Source organism: Galeopterus variegatus, unplaced genomic scaffold, assembly GCF_000696425.1.
Source record: "Galeopterus variegatus unplaced genomic scaffold, G_variegatus-3.0.2 Scaffold143, whole genome shotgun sequence".
Lineage (NCBI taxonomy): Eukaryota > Metazoa > Chordata > Mammalia > Dermoptera > Cynocephalidae > Galeopterus > Galeopterus variegatus.
In genome coordinates, this window is record NW_007726254.1 from 175,371 (window position 1) to 192,739 (window position 17,369).

General features: G+C 45.6%; 2 protein-coding genes across 5 annotated transcripts in view; one reads left to right on the forward strand and one right to left on the reverse strand.

Annotated features, from left to right (window-relative positions):
* Positions 1 to 10,473, reverse strand: part of DNAI1 (dynein, axonemal, intermediate chain 1) — a gene marked incomplete at its 3' end in the record, with an annotated part of 59,153 nt that extends 48,680 nt beyond the window's left edge. The window contains exon 1 of the mRNA XM_008591045.1: positions 10,314 to 10,473. Within this exon, the coding sequence (XP_008589267.1) occupies positions 10,314 to 10,340 (27 nt within the window). The remainder of the gene's footprint in view (positions 1 to 10,313) is intronic.
* A 296-nt stretch (positions 10,474 to 10,769) lies between these two features.
* Positions 10,770 to 17,369, forward strand: part of FAM219A (family with sequence similarity 219, member A) — a 76,379-nt gene continuing 69,779 nt past the window's right edge. For all 4 annotated transcript variants that reach the window (XM_008590791.1, XM_008590796.1, XM_008590802.1 and 1 more), the window contains exon 1: positions 10,770 to 11,132. In XM_008590791.1, coding sequence (XP_008589013.1) covers positions 11,073 to 11,132 — 60 coding nt within the window. In that variant the 5' untranslated portion in view covers positions 10,770 to 11,072. The remainder of the gene's footprint in view (positions 11,133 to 17,369) is intronic.

Genomic DNA, 17,369 nt, shown 5'->3' on the forward strand with positions numbered 1-17,369 from the left:
TCCAGTTCTCCTAGCACCATTTGCTTAAGAGGCAGACTCTTCCCCAGTGTATAGGCTCAGTGCCTTTGTCAAAGATCAGATGGCTGTAGGTTTGTGGGTTGATTTCTGGATTCTCTATTCTATTCCATTGACCATTGTGTCTGTATTTATGCCAGTACCATACTGTTTTGGTTATTATAGCTTTGTAGTATAGACTAAAGTCAGGTAGTGTTATGCCTCCAGCTTTATTTTTTTTGCTCAGTGTTGCTTTGGCTATGCGTGGTCTTTTGTTATTCCATATAAATGTCTGGATAGTTCTTTCCATTTCTGAGAAAAAAATAAGAGAAAAAATAAAATAAAATAAAAAACTGAAAAAAAAAATAAAAGCACTTTGGACTTGTTAAAAAAATCCAGGCTAATCAAAAATAAATCTCAAGGGGCCGGCCCGGTGGCGCACTGGATAGTGCGCCCCTTGGGAAGCGCGGCGGCGCTCCCGCCCGAGGGTTCAGATCCCACATACGGACCGGTTCCCGCTCACTGGCTGAGCGAGGCGCGGGAGCAACGCCGAGGGTTGCGATCCCGTTGCTGGTCCCCGGTCCGGTACGGGGGCAACACTGAGGGTTGCAATCCGTTGCCGGACACGGAAAAAGACAAAAGACAAAAAAAATTTAAAAAATTAAAAAAATAAAAAAATAAAATAAATCTCAAAAACATGTCAAATAATAAAGAAGTTATAGAGAAAAATATAGACTATATTATATAACTTATTTAATTTTTAAAACATATAAATCTATGCACTACTTATGAATACATGCATATGGAAATATGTACAGCATAGCGGTTACCTCTGAGGGTGGTGCACAGTGGAATCTGAGAAGCTTTAAGAAGTGACTTCAACTGTACCTATAACATTTTATTTGGTATGTATAATGGATGTTTGCAATATTGTTCTCTGTATGCTTTATATATTTCATGATTTAAAAAATGAACAAAGATTCAGAGTGTTTTGCAAATAGTATGCCAACACTAATACAAAAATCTGGCAAAGGATATAGACTACCATAATGCCTAAAAGAAAAGTTCACAAAAAGGAAAAAAATAAGAATGATGAAAAAAAGGGCAGGTTAAGAATGAAGAAAAACTGAATTTCATTATCTTTACCCTCTATAGGTTTCATCAATTCCTAAGCATCTTAGACTAGATTCACCCAAAAATTAAAGCATAAAACAAGACCTTGTGTGCAATTATTTCATTTTTATGAAATAAACAAGGGTACTGAAAAGGTGGGACTGAAAAGAAAGGAACAGAAAATGTGAAAGCTAATTCCAGGGTATGTTAAGGACCAATCACCTGTAGTGGGTTAGAAATCTTGATTTTCCTTTGATCTTAGAATAGGATTTTTAGGTAATGCATGCATGGGGCTATAGCCCTTGAGTAGGGGACAATAGTCCACAGATAAGTTTGGCAAAAGCCATCTAATCAATTCTAATCACTGTTTAGGGATGGGACTGTGCACTTTGACTATTTTAGTTTGCTGGTTTGATTCCAGCTCAAAGGACTATTGACTAACCTACTGATTGTTCTTAGGATATGCTAAGGAAACTGCTTGAATGCTGTTTAAATATGCTAAGGAAATCGCTGTAGGAAGTATGTGGAAAAGAAAATGTTTGCTAAGGACAAGTTGTTTGTTGGTGGATCGACTTAGCTTTTTACAAATTGCATTCTGGAATGTCACATTGCTAATTTACTGCTGTTACTAGTTTTACACTGCATGTTTTTATGTCCTTATTTGATGATCGAATCAACTGATTTTTCTTGTGAAACTTCCTTGTCTTGTCAATAAAAAGAAAGGTGGATTTTTTTTTTTTTTTTTGTCTTTTGTCTTTTTCCGTGTCCGGCAACGGATCGCAACCNGTTCACAAAAAGGAAAAAAATAAGAATGATGAAAAAAAGGGCAGGTTAAGAATGAAGAAAAACTGAATTTCATTATCTTTACCCTCTATAGGTTTCATCAATTCCTAAGCATCTTAGACTAGATTCACCCAAAAATTAAAGCATAAAACAAGACCTTGTGTGCAATTATTTCATTTTTATGAAATAAACAAGGGTACTGAAAAGGTGGGACTGAAAAGAAAGGAACAGAAAATGTGAAAGCTAATTCCAGGGTATGTTAAGGACCAATCACCTGTAGTGGGTTAGAAATCTTGATTTTCCTTTGATCTTAGAATAGGATTTTTAGGTAATGCATGCATGGGGCTATAGCCCTTGAGTAGGGGACAATAGTCCACAGATAAGTTTGGCAAAAGCCATCTAATCAATTCTAATCACTGTTTAGGGATGGGACTGTGCACTTTGACTATTTTAGTTTGCTGGTTTGATTCCAGCTCAAAGGACTATTGACTAACCTACTGATTGTTCTTAGGATATGCTAAGGAAACTGCTTGAATGCTGTTTAAATATGCTAAGGAAATCGCTGTAGGAAGTATGTGGAAAAGAAAATGTTTGCTAAGGACAAGTTGTTTGTTGGTGGATCGACTTAGCTTTTTACAAATTGCATTCTGGAATGTCACATTGCTAATTTACTGCTGTTACTAGTTTTACACTGCATGTTTTTATGTCCTTATTTGATGATCGAATCAACTGATTTTTCTTGTGAAACTTCCTTGTCTTGTCAATAAAAAGAAAGGTGGATTTTTTTTTTTTTTTTTGTCTTTTGTCTTTTTCCGTGTCCGGCAACGGATCGCAACCCTCAGTGTTGCCCCCGTACCGGACCGGGGACCGGCAACGGGATCGCAACCCTCGGCATTGCTCCCGCGCCTCGCTCAGCCAGTGAGCGGGAACCGGTCTGCATGTGGGATCCGAACCCTCCGGCAGGAGCGCCGCCGTGCTTCCCAAGCGGCGCACTATCCAGTGTGCCACCAGGCCGGCCCAGAAAGGTGGATTTTGAATCGGGGCTTCTCCCCTGGTGGGCGGCAGTCCCTCCAGGCCTTATTCATGTTTAAAAAAAAAAAAAAAAAAGTTTAACTAAAATATAAGTGCATTAGAATCTGCCAGGCCCATAAAGGGCAGGAAGAGTAGAGAACATTTGGGCATTCCAAGCAGAGGGAGCAAAATCATTAATAAAGACACAGAGGCATGGAACGAGGTGTCTGTGCAAGAATCAGCAGATTATTTTATCCATTTATACTCCATTTGTCCCCAGACAAGATTTGAGGCTAAATACATGACACATTGAAAAAATAAAAATGAGGGCCGGCCCGTGGCTCACTCGGGAGAGTGCGGTGCTGATAACACCAAGGCCACAGGTTCGGATCCTATATAGGGATGGCCGGTTTGCTCACTGGGTGAGCGTGGTGCTGACAACACCAAGCCAAGGGTTGAGATCCCCTTACTGGTCATCTTTTAAAAAAAAGAAAAAAGAAAAATGAGAAAATGCATGTGAGGTAAAAATAAAAGTAGAAAAATAAGCTTAACACCAAGTAGGGTCCCTGTATTAGTCCTTTTTGTGTTGCTATAACAGAATACTTGAGACTGGGTGATTTATAAAGAAAAATGAAATTTATTGCTCACAGTTTCTGAGGCTAGGAAGTCCAAAGTCCATCTGGTGGTGGTGACAGTGACTCAGGGATATCACATTGCAAGATGGTGGAAGCAGGGAGAGCAGAGAGACAGAAAGACAGACTCTCCTCTTCTTTTAAAGCGCTCAGAACCATGCCCCGACCATAATTTTTAATCCATTCACTACTGCACAGTTCTACAATCCAATCACCTCTTTAAGGCTCCACCTTTCAATTACCATAATAGGACTTCCCACCCTCTTAACAGTGACAGTGGGGGCTAAGTTTTATTTTTCTTTTTTAAAGATGACCAGTAAGGGGATCTTAACCCTTGACTTGGTGTTGTCAGCACCACGCTCAGCCAGTGAGCTAACTGGCCATCCCTATATAGGATCCGAACCCATGGCCTTGGTGTTATCAGCACCACACTCTCCCAAGTGAGCCACGGGCCGGCCCGGGGCTAAGTTTTTAATACATAAAACTTGGGAGACATTTCAAGCCTCAGTGAGTTTGGGGGGAACATAATTCAATCCACTGCAGTCCCTACATAATTAACAAGATTAGGCTGCTTTGACTAGGATGAAGGAGACATGAACTGTTCTTCTGCAGGTCTGGAAAGAAAGGTTAGTGTTCAGAGTATTGTAGTACATACCCTTCCATCATTCATTTATTCACGCAACAGCTAATTCATTCAGTCATTATTCATTCATTCAGTATATAATAAGCATCTACTATGTGCCAGGTGCTAGGATGACAGCTGAAGAAAAACCAGGGTTGAGTTGGTTTCCACTCCCAGGGTTCTCAGATCTAGGAGCTGAGATAAATGGAGTCCATAAGCCCACCAAACAATCCTGAGTCCAGTGACTCCATGAGTAGGACAAAGTGTGGTGAGACTCAAAGCAGTGAAACCAAAGTTTGATCCATAGCTTTGTCCTTTGCTTGTGCTCCTCCATACAACGGTCGGTGCTCAGCGACTGGGAAGATTGAACTCCATACAAATTCCTAACCAGCAGAAAACAATTTCATGTGGCTCGCTCACAGCTGGAACCAGAGAATTAACATCACTCTAGCATCAGCTCTCAGGCTGCAAAGCCCAGCAATAAGCACGAGAGCCCTCTGCCATTTTTATTCAAGTACCTAGCATGGACTGAGTACTAAGAATGTCCTAGACTCCACAGTACACAGGGGAGAAGACCGAGTTCTGGCCTCAAATGCCCACAGCTGTTTTGTAATTTGATAATTGTGCATGACAAACCTCAGGTCATAACTCTGAACATAATATGACTGTAATCATAACAAAATGGAACAGCTATTGGCAAAATTTGTTTTCTCGTTATCACTTCCAGAAGGAATTCCATAACACTAGGGGAAGAGAAGAGAAAACTCTCTCAACCCCCGCCACTAAACCTCAAAATTATCCTCACCCGCATCCATCTTTTCTCCTCTTCTGTTACAAAGTGTTCCTCCTTCTGTTCACAACTGATCCAGTCCCATCTTCTCAGAGACTTTGCTATAGTCATTATTTATTATTTCTCCATTATCTTCAACTCCATTCTCTATCTAGGGTCCTGCACCTCAGAATTTAATAAATTCAAGTCTTACTTTCATCTTTTAAAAAAATCCTTGCCTATATGGTTTTTATGCCTTCTTAGCTCAGTTCAGTCTAGCTTTTACCTCTGAAATTGTTCCTTTTAAGGTCCCCAGTGACTTCCTATTTATTAAATCCAATAGCCATGTCTTATTACTTAACTTCATTGACACCTTAGCAGTATGCAACATAGCTGGCCACAGACTTTCACTAAAACACACTCTTCCTTTGGCTTATGGAACATCGTTTATCCTTGTTGTCTTCTTACTTCTCTGGTTACTCCTTCTTATTCTCCATTTTGTACTCTTCCTCCTGTCCAAACCATAAATACTGGTGTTCCTCCCAGAAGTCTTTCCTGAGTTCCCCAGAATCAGTGTTAGGATCCCCTGCCACATGCTTCCATAGCACCCTATGTTATTTCCCCCGCATTCCACCATTCATTCAACAACCATTCCCTGAGAGCTTTTGATGTGACATCCACTGTGTCTGGAGCTGAGAATACAGATGTAAGAAAAAATATTCACAAGCCCTACTCTCAAGGAGCTTACAGTCTAATGGGAGAGACATACAGGAGTCAAATAATTACACAAATAAGTGAATCACAAACTGTGATGCGTGCTATAGAAGAAAGGAACACAGAACAATGAGATTATATAATAGAGAAACCTTACCCCTATCTTCAAGGACAGGGCAGGGGGCAGTGGGATGGGTTTTGGGAATTGATGTTTGGGCTAAAATCTCAGGAGTGAGCACACACCTGAGGGAGGGTATGAAGAGTGTTCCAGAAAGAGGGGACAACACATAGAACTGAAGCATAGCAATGATGAGGGAAGAGTGGTACAAGTTAAGGCTTAGAGACCCAGGCAGGCCTCAGGTGATACAGGCCCCTGAAGGGTTATGTAAAAATTAGGTCCCTATCCTGAGAGCAATGGGAAGTCACTGAAGGGTTCTGAGTCAGAGATGGCATAATCAGATTGACAGTCTGAAAAGATCTTGATTGCAGTATAGAGAATGGGCTGGAAAGGGCATGGGTGGATGAGGGAAAGACCAGTTATGAGAGCTTTTCGAGCTCTCTGGGTGAGAGATAGTCATGGGTTGGGCTGGGGAGATGGCAGTGAAGTAGTGAATATGAAAAAAGTGGTTTGATTTGAGATATATTTAGGAGGTAAAGGGGTAAAAGTTCATATCTAAGGCTTGAGGAAGATAGGTGTAAGAATGACACAGTAAGATATCTGTGGACATAAAGAAACACATCAACTTTTCATGGATTCTGCTTACCTTGTCTCCTTTATTCTGTGGATCCCAGGCCCTATCACCAGACTCAAAATGTCTGAATCACCCTAGACTCTTGGCTTTGCACAGAATCCTTCCCACTTGCCCATACCCTAGTCTAGATCAATATTTCTAGAAGTCTTGTCACAGAGGGGCCTTGTGAGAGATCACAAAATGATCCAAAATGCAAGTCTTTTCTTTGGCTTTTACAGGAGAATGATGCAAAATTCCAGACTTCAATTTTTTTTTTTTTTATGGTGACCAACTGAGTTATAAAGAGGTACTAAAATTTGTTAGTCATAAACTAAAATTAGCTTTTAACTGGAGTTCACAGAAGACACTAATTTGGTTTTCTACTAGGAAGTTTGGCTGCCAGGCAAGTTTGGCAACACTGCAAAGCTCTTCCTGCACATGTACACATGAAGCCAGTTGGCATTCTTGAAATTTTCAGGAAGGACACTTTGTTATTGGGGCATTACCAGTTATGTTTGAGCTGGTCATGGTTTATGGTGCCTGACATTCATGCATTTTAATTACAAATTATAACTCATGGAGCTCCATCATGACCAATTCAATACACCATGGGTTATTTGATTAACTCTGTGGGGTAGACGGATGCACCTCTCTGACCTTATCTCCTGCCACTTTCCCCCTCCCTTCCTTGCTGATCCAAAAGTTGTGTAGTGGGTTCCCATCTCAGTGATTTTACACTTGCTATGCCATCTGTCTGGAATGCTTCTCTCCCAGATATCACATAGCTAACTCTCATTTCCTTCAGGTCTTTGCTCACATCTCACCTCTGTGAGGACTTCCTTGACCACCCTATTTAAATTATAATCTTCTGATCCTTCCTGAACTTCTTAGTCCACTTCCTTGATTTATTTTTCTCCTTAGTACCTATTATTTTAGTTATTTGTTTATTGACAATTTACCTCCAACTAAAAGATAAGCTCCATGAGAGCAGGGATTTTTGTTTGTTTTATTTCCTGTTATATCATCAATACCTAGAACAGTATCTGGCATGGATTAGGTACTCAATAAATAATTATTGAATGAGAATGAATATTTATATCATAAGAATTTTTTAACTCTTAGTTTCCAACACCTATCTCTTAAGGCATAGATACATGTGGTTCAAATTTGAATCATTCATAACCCTACTGCCAAAGCAGATACAAACATAAATCTGGAAAAACATGCTATCATTCCCCACTAGTCTCCCATCCCAGGCTCAACCCTCTCTTAAGGCATAGATACATGTGGTTCAAATTTGAATCATTCATAACCCTACTGCCAAAGCAGATATAAACATAAATCTGGAAAAACATGCTATCATTCCCCACTAGTCTCCCATCCCAGGCTCAACCCTTCCTATCCTTCAAACACATTCAGATGAAGATTTCAAAGAGTAGATCAGGGCATTCAGAATTCATATTCAATTCATTTTTTCAGAATATAATGTATTCCAGGCATTGTACTAGGTACAGGCGAATCAACAATGAACAAGACACATATGATCCCCGCCATAACAGAGTTTATAGTCTATAACCCTATCCTGCCTCCAGAGAAGGGACTTAATCCCTTGTAGGAGAATATGAAGGCCAAGCTGAGACCTGAAGTTGGAGTTGAACAGGTGGCACCAGACAGAAAAGACTGTACTAGGCAGGCAGAAGAAACACCAGTTTCAAAGGCATAGAGAAGAGAGTATGGATATCGCTTTCCAGGACATGAGGGAAGTTCAGTGTGCTTGGTTTGTGCAATTTTCACAGAGCAATCGTGATATCTGAAGTAGAGTGGGTAGCAAAGGCCAGATCATACAGGGCATTGAACACCATACCAAGCAAATTGGACTTGGGGGACTTTATCCTGAGAGAAACAGGGAGCCACTAAAAGGTCTGATCAGTGGAGTGACATGAATAAATGGAATTTAAGCTCCTTCCTTTCTATCCCCTAACAAACCCAACCCTGACCTTCCCTCATCACTGCAGGCATCCAAGCCTTTCTGCTGATCCAACCTGCATACTTCTCTCCCTTACAGCCCCAGGGAGCCCATTCTTCCTTATTTTGTCTGCTTATGTTCTCTCTCCCCCATTGAACTGTTTCCAGAGGACAGGGACAACTCCTTAAACATCTCTAGGTTATCCACACTAAGACAAGAGGGTGATGAATATAACCTAGCACAACCCAGCCTTTTCTCACACACCTCTAAAGCAATACTTAACTCTGCACTAAAACAACTCTTCCCTCCAGAGGGCAGTGCTAATGTGTGCAGGCCAGTTGACCCATGTTTCTCAGCATCCTGTCTGCTGTCACCTCTCTCTGCTCTCAGTGTAACTAGTCTCTAATAGGCTGGAGGAACTCATCCCCAAGCTTGTCCAAACTGCAAGTTGCTAAAAAAAAAAAAAAACGACAAATCTAATCTGCAGTGACAGAAAGCAGATAAGTGGTTACCTGAGGGTGCAGGTAGGGAGAACTGACTGGGATGAGGCACAGGAAAATTCTTGGGATAGAGGAAATATCCTATATATAGATTGTGGTGGTGATTCACAAGTATATAAATTTGTCAAAACTTGTCAACACGTGCAACTAAAATGGCCCATTTTATTCTGTGTAAACCAAACCTCAATATATTGATTTAAAAACAAACTGCCTGTAAATTAAAGGTCAGTATGCCCAAGCACAGCACATGAGATTCAAAACACAGTTCAACCCTGACATAAAACTAGGGCATGGCCATACAGGAAGAGCAGCCTCCCATGGCTGCAGAGATCTAATAAAGATAGGTCCATCTGCTACAGAAGGCCAGGTGAAAGACTCAGAAGACCAAAGGCTAATATGGAGGAGGCCAGACCAAAATATGTAAAGTCATAAGTAGCATGGACACAGATTTGCTCTCCAAGTTTCAATATACCCAGGCTTGAGTGAGGTCAATATAGAATAAATAAATAGAAGCCCTGCTTTACAGAGCTAGAAACTGCATAATTGCTCCAGAATGATAATTCATAAAGGGTATGGACAAGGTGATTCTTGAAGGACTGAGTGGCTTCACCACAGAGGGCTCCTGGAGAAGCTGGGTGATGCTTCTTACCTGCCATGGTGATGCTGGGAAGGAAAGCAGAACTCTGTGCTCAGTGGGTTAAGGGGGAGGAGGTTGTGACTCTTGTTTCCTGGAAGAAGGTATGACATCTGGCCAGGTGGGAAAAAGGATATAATGTCCATACTGCTGAATGAATCAAAGTGGTGGGCCGGGTGCTCACAGGGAAGAGAGACTTATGAGGCTCTAGAAATATCTGGGGCAGTGTTTGGGTTGTGCAGTGTGTGAAGGGGAGGCAGGGATGGGAAAAGGGTCTCTCTCCTCTTCCTCTTTGCTTGACCTCTCTCTCCTCACAAGTCTCCCAGCACAGAAAAATCTAAACCACACTTATGCACGTAATCTGTTTGGTGTTTCCTGTACAGTTTTCTTGCACCCCCTCTATGGACTCTTAAAAGGCCAGGCCTGTGTCCCCACCCAGTCCAGTGCTGGGCATACAGCAAAAGGTTGGATAAATAATTCCTCTGGGACAGGAATGTGAGGGCATTGAGAAACAGACTGGTGGGGCTTGGGGATGATGTAAAGGAGGAGTAACTGGTCAGGAGGGGTCTGTGGAGCGAGTGGAGTGAGAGGACGGGAATGGTGAGAGAAAGACAAGTGAGAGAGAAGTAAGAAACAGTGGGTTAGAGGCAGTATGAGAGAGGAGGCCAGGATGAGTGGGAGAGCAGAACAGAGTCCGAGGTCAGTGGGAGAACTGGCCAGAGGTAACAGGGTAGAGAGAGTTAGGCGTCAACAGGGAAAAGATCAGTAGGAGAGGTATGATCAGTGGTCATTGGCAGCAAGGGTCAGAGGTCATCGGGAGAGGGCAGGTTGGGGTGTGCATTACCTGCCAACGAGGCTGTTTCGGGGGCATCTTGCCAGAATCAGGAAGCACCTCAGCCCCTGGAGAGCCTACAAAAACTCTCGCCTGAGGACAAGAAGTTTGTCAGTCTCCTCGACCACGCACAGGAAATCCAGACTCTTTTCAACTTCAATTCCCAGTCGTAGGGATTCTTTGGGGACAGCCGTCGTTGTGGGTCCCCGCGTCCTTGTAGGATAGAACCGGCTTCTCCCTGACGCGGTTACCCAGCAACCGACCGGCAGCCAAGGCGCAGGCGCGTCAGGAGACCACTCCCGGGGCGGGGCGGGGCGCGCGGCGAGCCGCCGTCTCCACGAAGCCCCGCCCCCTCAGGAATAACGTGTCCCGCGTGGGGGTGGGGCTGGAGCGCCCAGACACCGCCTCCTCATGAATAATGCAGACTCCGGGCGGTGTCCCGGACCCGGAAGTGGAGTTGCCGAGTCACCGCAGTGGCTGAGCTGCTGACAGGAGGCGGCGGCCGAGTAGGAGGCGAGGCAAGACCTGCGGCTTGGCCCGGCCACAGCCGCGGTAGCGCTAGGCAACCCCATAGAGCCACGCCGGACTCAGGCCGCCCGCGAACCGCTCGCCCCTTGCCCACCCCTCCGTTCGCCCGGCCGCCTGCCCGCCTGACTCGTCCGGGAAGGCCTAGTCTGCACCACCCGCGGGATCCTGGGGCTGCCGCCCCGCGCGGTCCCCATCGGTGTCCCCGGCCGCGCCCGGCTCCTGGCCCGCTCGCCCGCCGGCACCATGATGGAGGAGATCGACCGGTTCCAGGTGCCCACCGCGCACTCGGAGATGCAGCCGCTGGTGAGGGGGTGGGCGGCGGGCAGGCCAGGGCCGGGAGGGGGCGCCGCCTGAGGGGGAGGAAGGGAATCAGGCTGTGGGGATTATGCAGAGGAGGCGCCATCGGATAGGGCAAAGAGAACCCTGAAAACGCATTGCCGGGGGAGGGGGACTTGCAGGACCAGAAAACCATGGGAGAATATAAGGGGTGAGAGCGAATGGATTTGTAAAGGCGGAGGGCACCATCGGCGAAGGCAGAGCGCTGTCGGATAGAACGGAGAGGGGCACAATGGTGCACACCGCTAGTGGAGGCCCACAGCGGGGAATGGCAAGGGAAGTGTCATGGGGCATCGCCGGTGGCAGGCTCAGGGGCCTGGGATGGGAGGTGGGGAGGCATTTAGCCCTAGAGGCCTGTGGTGCTCAGGGCGATGGTAGGAGAGCCGTCGCGCTAAGAGGGACTGAGAATAGGCTTTTAGAAGAGGAGGGGCCTGCCCGCCAGTCCTCTGGATATGGATAAGAACGCGGGGCTGGGGCCAGGGACCGGTGGGGACAGGGGTCGGTGCAGGACCTGGGAATTCCATTCTTCTCCGGAGCGGAGCTCAGGCAGTCCAGGTTGAGGGTATTGGAACCGGGAAGGAGAGTGCGCTGAGGCGAGATGGAGAATCAGGGGTGCAGATGAGGGCACTCGGGAACTGACAGGAGAGGAGGTGGGGCCGCGTTGGAGTTGCCTGTGCCCACCCGTTCGGATGAGCCCGTAACACCCTAGGCCTACGTGTTTGGAGTCCTTGCTAGGCGCGGATCCTGCCGCCGGTCCGCGGTCCCGGAGTCAGGGAGGAATGATGTCATCTCTCCCAACGAGGAGGGGATGGAAGGGGGAGGGCGACGCGGGTGTACCGAGGCCAGGCCTTAAGGGAGACCATACCCCGCTGCCACCGGCCGGGTAGATACCTGACGAGCTTGTCTGCCCGGTTAAGGGGTGGGGGACGCGGAGGCCTAGACAGCTGGTATGAGTATAGAGGGAGAAGGAAGGGAGTGCTCAAGTTCTATTAGCTTTCCCCTCTTGGAGCCCACGTGGGAGCTGGAAGGAGGCAGGGCGGACCACAAACCTGAAGCTGTGGATGCCCTAGACTGAGCTCTGCTGGAAGGGAGCCTAGCTCTCTAAGTCTTGAAGCTTTGGGGCTCCCTAAGTCTCCTCCCTCTGTTAGGCGGGGTAGCCAGGAACAGGTTCTACCCTTGGGCCCATAGCCCCCTGCCTGACAGATGTGCTTTGTGGCTTCCTTGGCAAGTAACCTGCTCATTACAGTAGCCAAGATGGGCTTTGGCAGGGACCCATGACCACCTCTACACCACACCTTTTGGGGGATTGTAAAGAGAAGCATTAGTGGCCACCTAGCAGGAGATAGTGGCCTTTCTTCCTACTTTTCTTCTTTTTTTGACTACTTAGTTCTAGAAGCCAAAACAGAGAAGCTTTATGGAAGTGTACAACATTAAATTGGGGAGAGACATGCTGCAGGACTTTTTCCTAGCCTGATGCCATCATTGGATTATTTGGGAACCAGAAAATCCTAGAAAGAGGTTCATCCCATGAACTTGAAGGACTTTGAGCTGGATTAAGAGAACTTCCCTTTCTGGGTTCTCTTTACCAGCCAACTTGTCTTGTCAAACTAGACTGCCCTTCCACAGTTCTAAGCATCTAATCAAGAACCAAAAGGGAAGGTGAATGAAGGAGGAGGAGGTGAAGGTTCAAGTGAGTCAGGAGAAGGAAGCAATGATTTGGTTCTTGTCTTCCATCTGGGGCGCCAGAGAAGGGAGGCAATAGCTCTGCAAGGAAGGGGGAGAAGGATTAGGACCACTAGGCTCTCTTAGTTGTCCTTGGTGCCTCTGTTATTGCCTGAAATTCTGAATAGCGGATTGGCTGGGTAGAGAACTGAGTTGCTTCTGGTCTGTGTGGCCCTGGAGTAGGAGAATTGCTTGTGGCAAGGAGGCACTTAGCAGAAAAGCTGTGGCTGCCTTTAGAACCTTTTACAGAGGGCTAAAGTAGCCCTTGTCTGCAAGAGAATACTATGCTGAGGTTGAATGAGAGCTTTATGGAAATACGAGGGGTCTTCAAAATGTTCATGGAAAGATTCATATTATCTTTTAATTCAATTTTTCCATAAACTCTCCGAAGTACTCATGTAGCCATACTGTATAGTCATTCCCTTTTTGGGGATCATAGATATTGCCATGCTTCTTGACCGCTGTCTCCAGATTGTAGTCTAGAGGCACCCCAAAGCTCCTTAAATGCCCTGTGTATTGTTAAGACCAGCAGAATCTTGTGTGGCATTTCCCCAGAAGCCTTCATTTTGAGGCACAAGAAATCAAGATGGGATACCATAGAGGTAAATGGTAGAAGAGAGGGCAAAATGGCTCTTTAGGGGTATTTGGGTAGACCATAAAAACTAGGGTCCTGGGCTCAGACTCAGCGTTTTTTGGGTTTTTTTTGTTTGTTTTTTGGCCTTTATTTGTTGAGACCTCTAGCAAGTCTCTCTTCCCTCGTTTGTTTTCCCATTTATGAAATGAAGACAATCTATTTAAAGTTTAAATAATAGCTTTCACTCTTCCTTCCAAAGAATATCATTGAGGTATTTTCATTAGAGACCTAGTACCATTGATTCAGCAAATCAGTTCACCAAATAATTATTGAACATCTGCTCTGTTCCAGATACTACACTAGGTATTAAGAACACAGGTTTAGCAGCACAAACACAGATGTGCTCCTGCCCTCCTGGAGCTCACAGTTCAGTGAAAGTTTATTTCTCTTGCTCACTCCCTCACTGTGACCCCCCTTTGAGAGCAGAGGGCAGGGCTGCCTCCTTAAGCCCCAAGGGCATAAGGCAATGCTGGTGTCAGAATCATTGTCCTTTTCTGGACCAAGCTGTATAGATAGAGGCCTGTCACATGGGCTCCATTGTCAAATAATCCTCCCCCACCCATAGTGGTAGGAAGAATCCAGAGGCCATTCCTTATTTGAGAAGATGAACATCTTTTTATTATTTACCTGAAAGAGAAACTCACTTGAAAAGGAGACCTGGGGGAGTGGTAGGAGCTGGGAGAGAAGGCACAGCCAGCAGATCTGGGTGTTTCCAAGGTGCTAATTTAAGCATTAGTTCTCCGCTAGTGGGAGGAAGAGGAAGAGATCCCTGCTCTATTATTGCTGCTGCTGTTGCCACAGCTGCATGGAGTCTCCTGTCTGGGGTGGGAGTTTGCCTGAAGAGAGTGGAGGCTTCCCTCCTTTCCCTATCACACCAATTATTTAATTGGCCTGGCTGCATCTCAGCAGCTGAACCAGGCTTGGGCCTATCCCTGAGAGCTCCCCAGGGTCTCTTCCTGTCTCTTTATGAAAGGAACAAGAGCCTCTCTTGGAGACCTATTCCTTGGGCTCCACTCCTGCTGTGTCTATCTCCCAGGCAATCCTGAGTGTTTCTGAGCACAGCTTCTTCCAAAGGAACTGCAAGGGATAAGCACACTTTGCGTGTCAGCTTTGTGTCCAAGCCATATACCTCACAAGTCTAGGAAAGCTCCCAGCTGCCCAAGGCTCTCTGTTGAGCAATTGAATTGAGTTTGGGCTATTGTTTGTATGAATAGCAGGGATAGGCTCTCTGGCCCTATTGTCTGTCTGCTGGGCTGGTGCAGCCATACAGTCTATGTCTTCTCTTTGGCTGCAATTGGAGAGGAAGACATTTGTTGCAAGAAAAACAAATGGAGCTTTTAAGTACTTAATTGTGTCAGGCAACACTCACCTCCTGTGCCCTCAGAGGCCAAAGAGACTTAAAGAATGACATATGGAACCAGATGGGGTCTCTGCATGCTTGAGAGAAATGCTAGTCTTGTCTCACTGAAACCAGGTTATCCGTTAACTCATACGTTTAGTTCATGAGCATTTGCTATGTGTCTACTCAGTTCCAGGTACTTTAAGAATACAGTGACAAGGAGATCTCTGCAGTGGATGGCCAGGAGAAGGATGGGTTCAAACAGCTACAGGAAGGTTTTTAGACTCATGTCAGAAAAGAGTGGAGATGAATGTAGGGTGTTCCTGAGAAAGAGACACCTCCTTTAGGAGAAGGTGAGGAATGCCAAGGTTCTGATATTTTGACTACATGAACTTGGAAAGGAGTTCCAGACTCCTACTGCCTCCTGACACTCGTGGATGGAAATGGTCAGGACATTAATTCAGCAGATGGCCCACAGTGGCTCCTGAAAGTGTCAGAGAGAACATTATAAAGATAGCAGATAGCCACTATGGAAAATTGACCTACAAGCATTCTGTGGTCTGGGCACCTTAAGTTGTCTCCTTGTAGTCAGATGACTTTTCAGTCTAAGGGTAGATTCTCCCAGTGGGTCCATGTGGCTCATGACCCAGCAGTAATTCACAGGCTCCTGGGGAGAGGTACACCCTTCTCTTCCTTTCTATATTGCAAACTGCAGATCAGGTTTGCTCAGGCCTTTAGCCCCTTGCTACTCATCTTCACATGCAACATACACTAAGAAAGAACTTACTCTCTGCTGGATGTTGTGCTGGGCTCAATAACACAGAATCTGGCTATAGGGATTGGTGCAGTGTAGAAGAGACTGAGGCACTACAGGGTAGTGAGCACTGCAAAAGAAGTAAGAACCAGGTTCACTAGGGCCAAAGAAAACAGGAAGCTCTCATCAAGTGATCAGGGAAAGCTTCACAGAGGAGACATCACTGAACTGGCTCTTGGAAGAGGCCTAAAAGCTTGACAGACAAACAAGATGAGGAAAGGGCAAGAATTTCAGGCAAAGGGCATGGGAAAAGAAGCAAAAGGGTACATTTGGAATGAATGAAGGGTTGTAATTAAGGGAATAACATGATCAAATTTGAGTATAGGTTATCACTCTAGTGGGGGATGAGGGATTGGAGGTGAGATTGGAAGTTGGAAAACTCATACAGAGGTGGACGCAATAATCCATGCAAGAGATGATGAGGCCTGCGCTAAAGCAGAAGCAGAGAAACAGGAAGGGACACATACTAATAAGGTGGAATAGGCAGAATTTGATACCTGTTTGGAGGTGGGGTAGAGAGGTAGGGGGGTCCAGGATGACTCGCAAGTTTCTAGTGTGAACACCTGGATGGAGGAAGGGACTATCGCCACCTCAGGAAATTCAGGGACCCATGTACCTCTTGGCCTCTGGGTCTGATTATAACAGAGAAGGCTGCTGTTATCCTTTGCTGTACTGCTGTAGCTACATTCTTGGGATTATGGGGAACCCAGTAGTCCTAGAAAATCAAAGGTCAGTGTCGCACTGTCCTTTCAAAAGGGCTGCCAAGAAATGTGCTCACCTGCCAATGAACACTTTCCCCCTGCAACCAGCTTTGATAAATGAAAGAGAATTGGTGGTAGCAAGGAGCCATAGTGCATTTTTGTTGTTTTTCTAGCAGCACTTTGATGCAGGAAAAATAAAATCTTTTGTTGTCTGAGTGTTTTATATTGCAGTTTCTGGCCTAGTCTTTTATCATCATTGTAATCAGACTCATGGTTTTATTTCTGACTGACTGACTGAGCTGGGCACTTGCACTGATTTTCTTCCAGAATGGCTGTGTATGTTACTGCATCACCTGCAAGATTCAGAATGGAAAAGGACATGCACATCCCTTTTCTGAGACCAGCCTGAAAAGCTGCACTTGGGGTAGAAGCAGTGCCCAAGCTGCTGTCTTCCAGGCAAGGTGTGCCAAGGGAGCAGTCTTCTAGGATGAGATCACTCAGAGGTGACTTGACTTCTCAGAGGCCCCAAGTGTGGCCACTGCAGGCAGACACTTCCATGGTAGCTGGAGTTCAAGCTGAGTCATTCCCATCCCCCAGCTGCCTGCTGCCTCTTACTATGTATAGCCCAGAGTGAACAGAAATGGAAAACAGTCATCTTCACTTGAATCTGATTAACCTCAGGGACCCTCTTCCCTCCTTGAAAGGACAGATGGAGCCTTGTGTCTGGAATGGGAACATGGGAAATTCAGCTTCTTGGGCTTAGTTGCTTTGTGCCTTCGAGTACACTGTGGGAGAACTGGTGCAGGGAGCCCCAGAGGGGGTGGGATGGGAGAATCAGGCTAATGCAGATGCCCAGAGGTGCTGGTAGAAGGAAGCAAGAGGCATGGCTCAGTAGGCTACATTGTTTCCTAAGGAGATTCTTGTGGGAATCTGGCTTTCTGAGTGGAAGGAAGGAAGGAAGGAAGGAAGGAAGGAAGGAAGGAAGGAAGGAAGG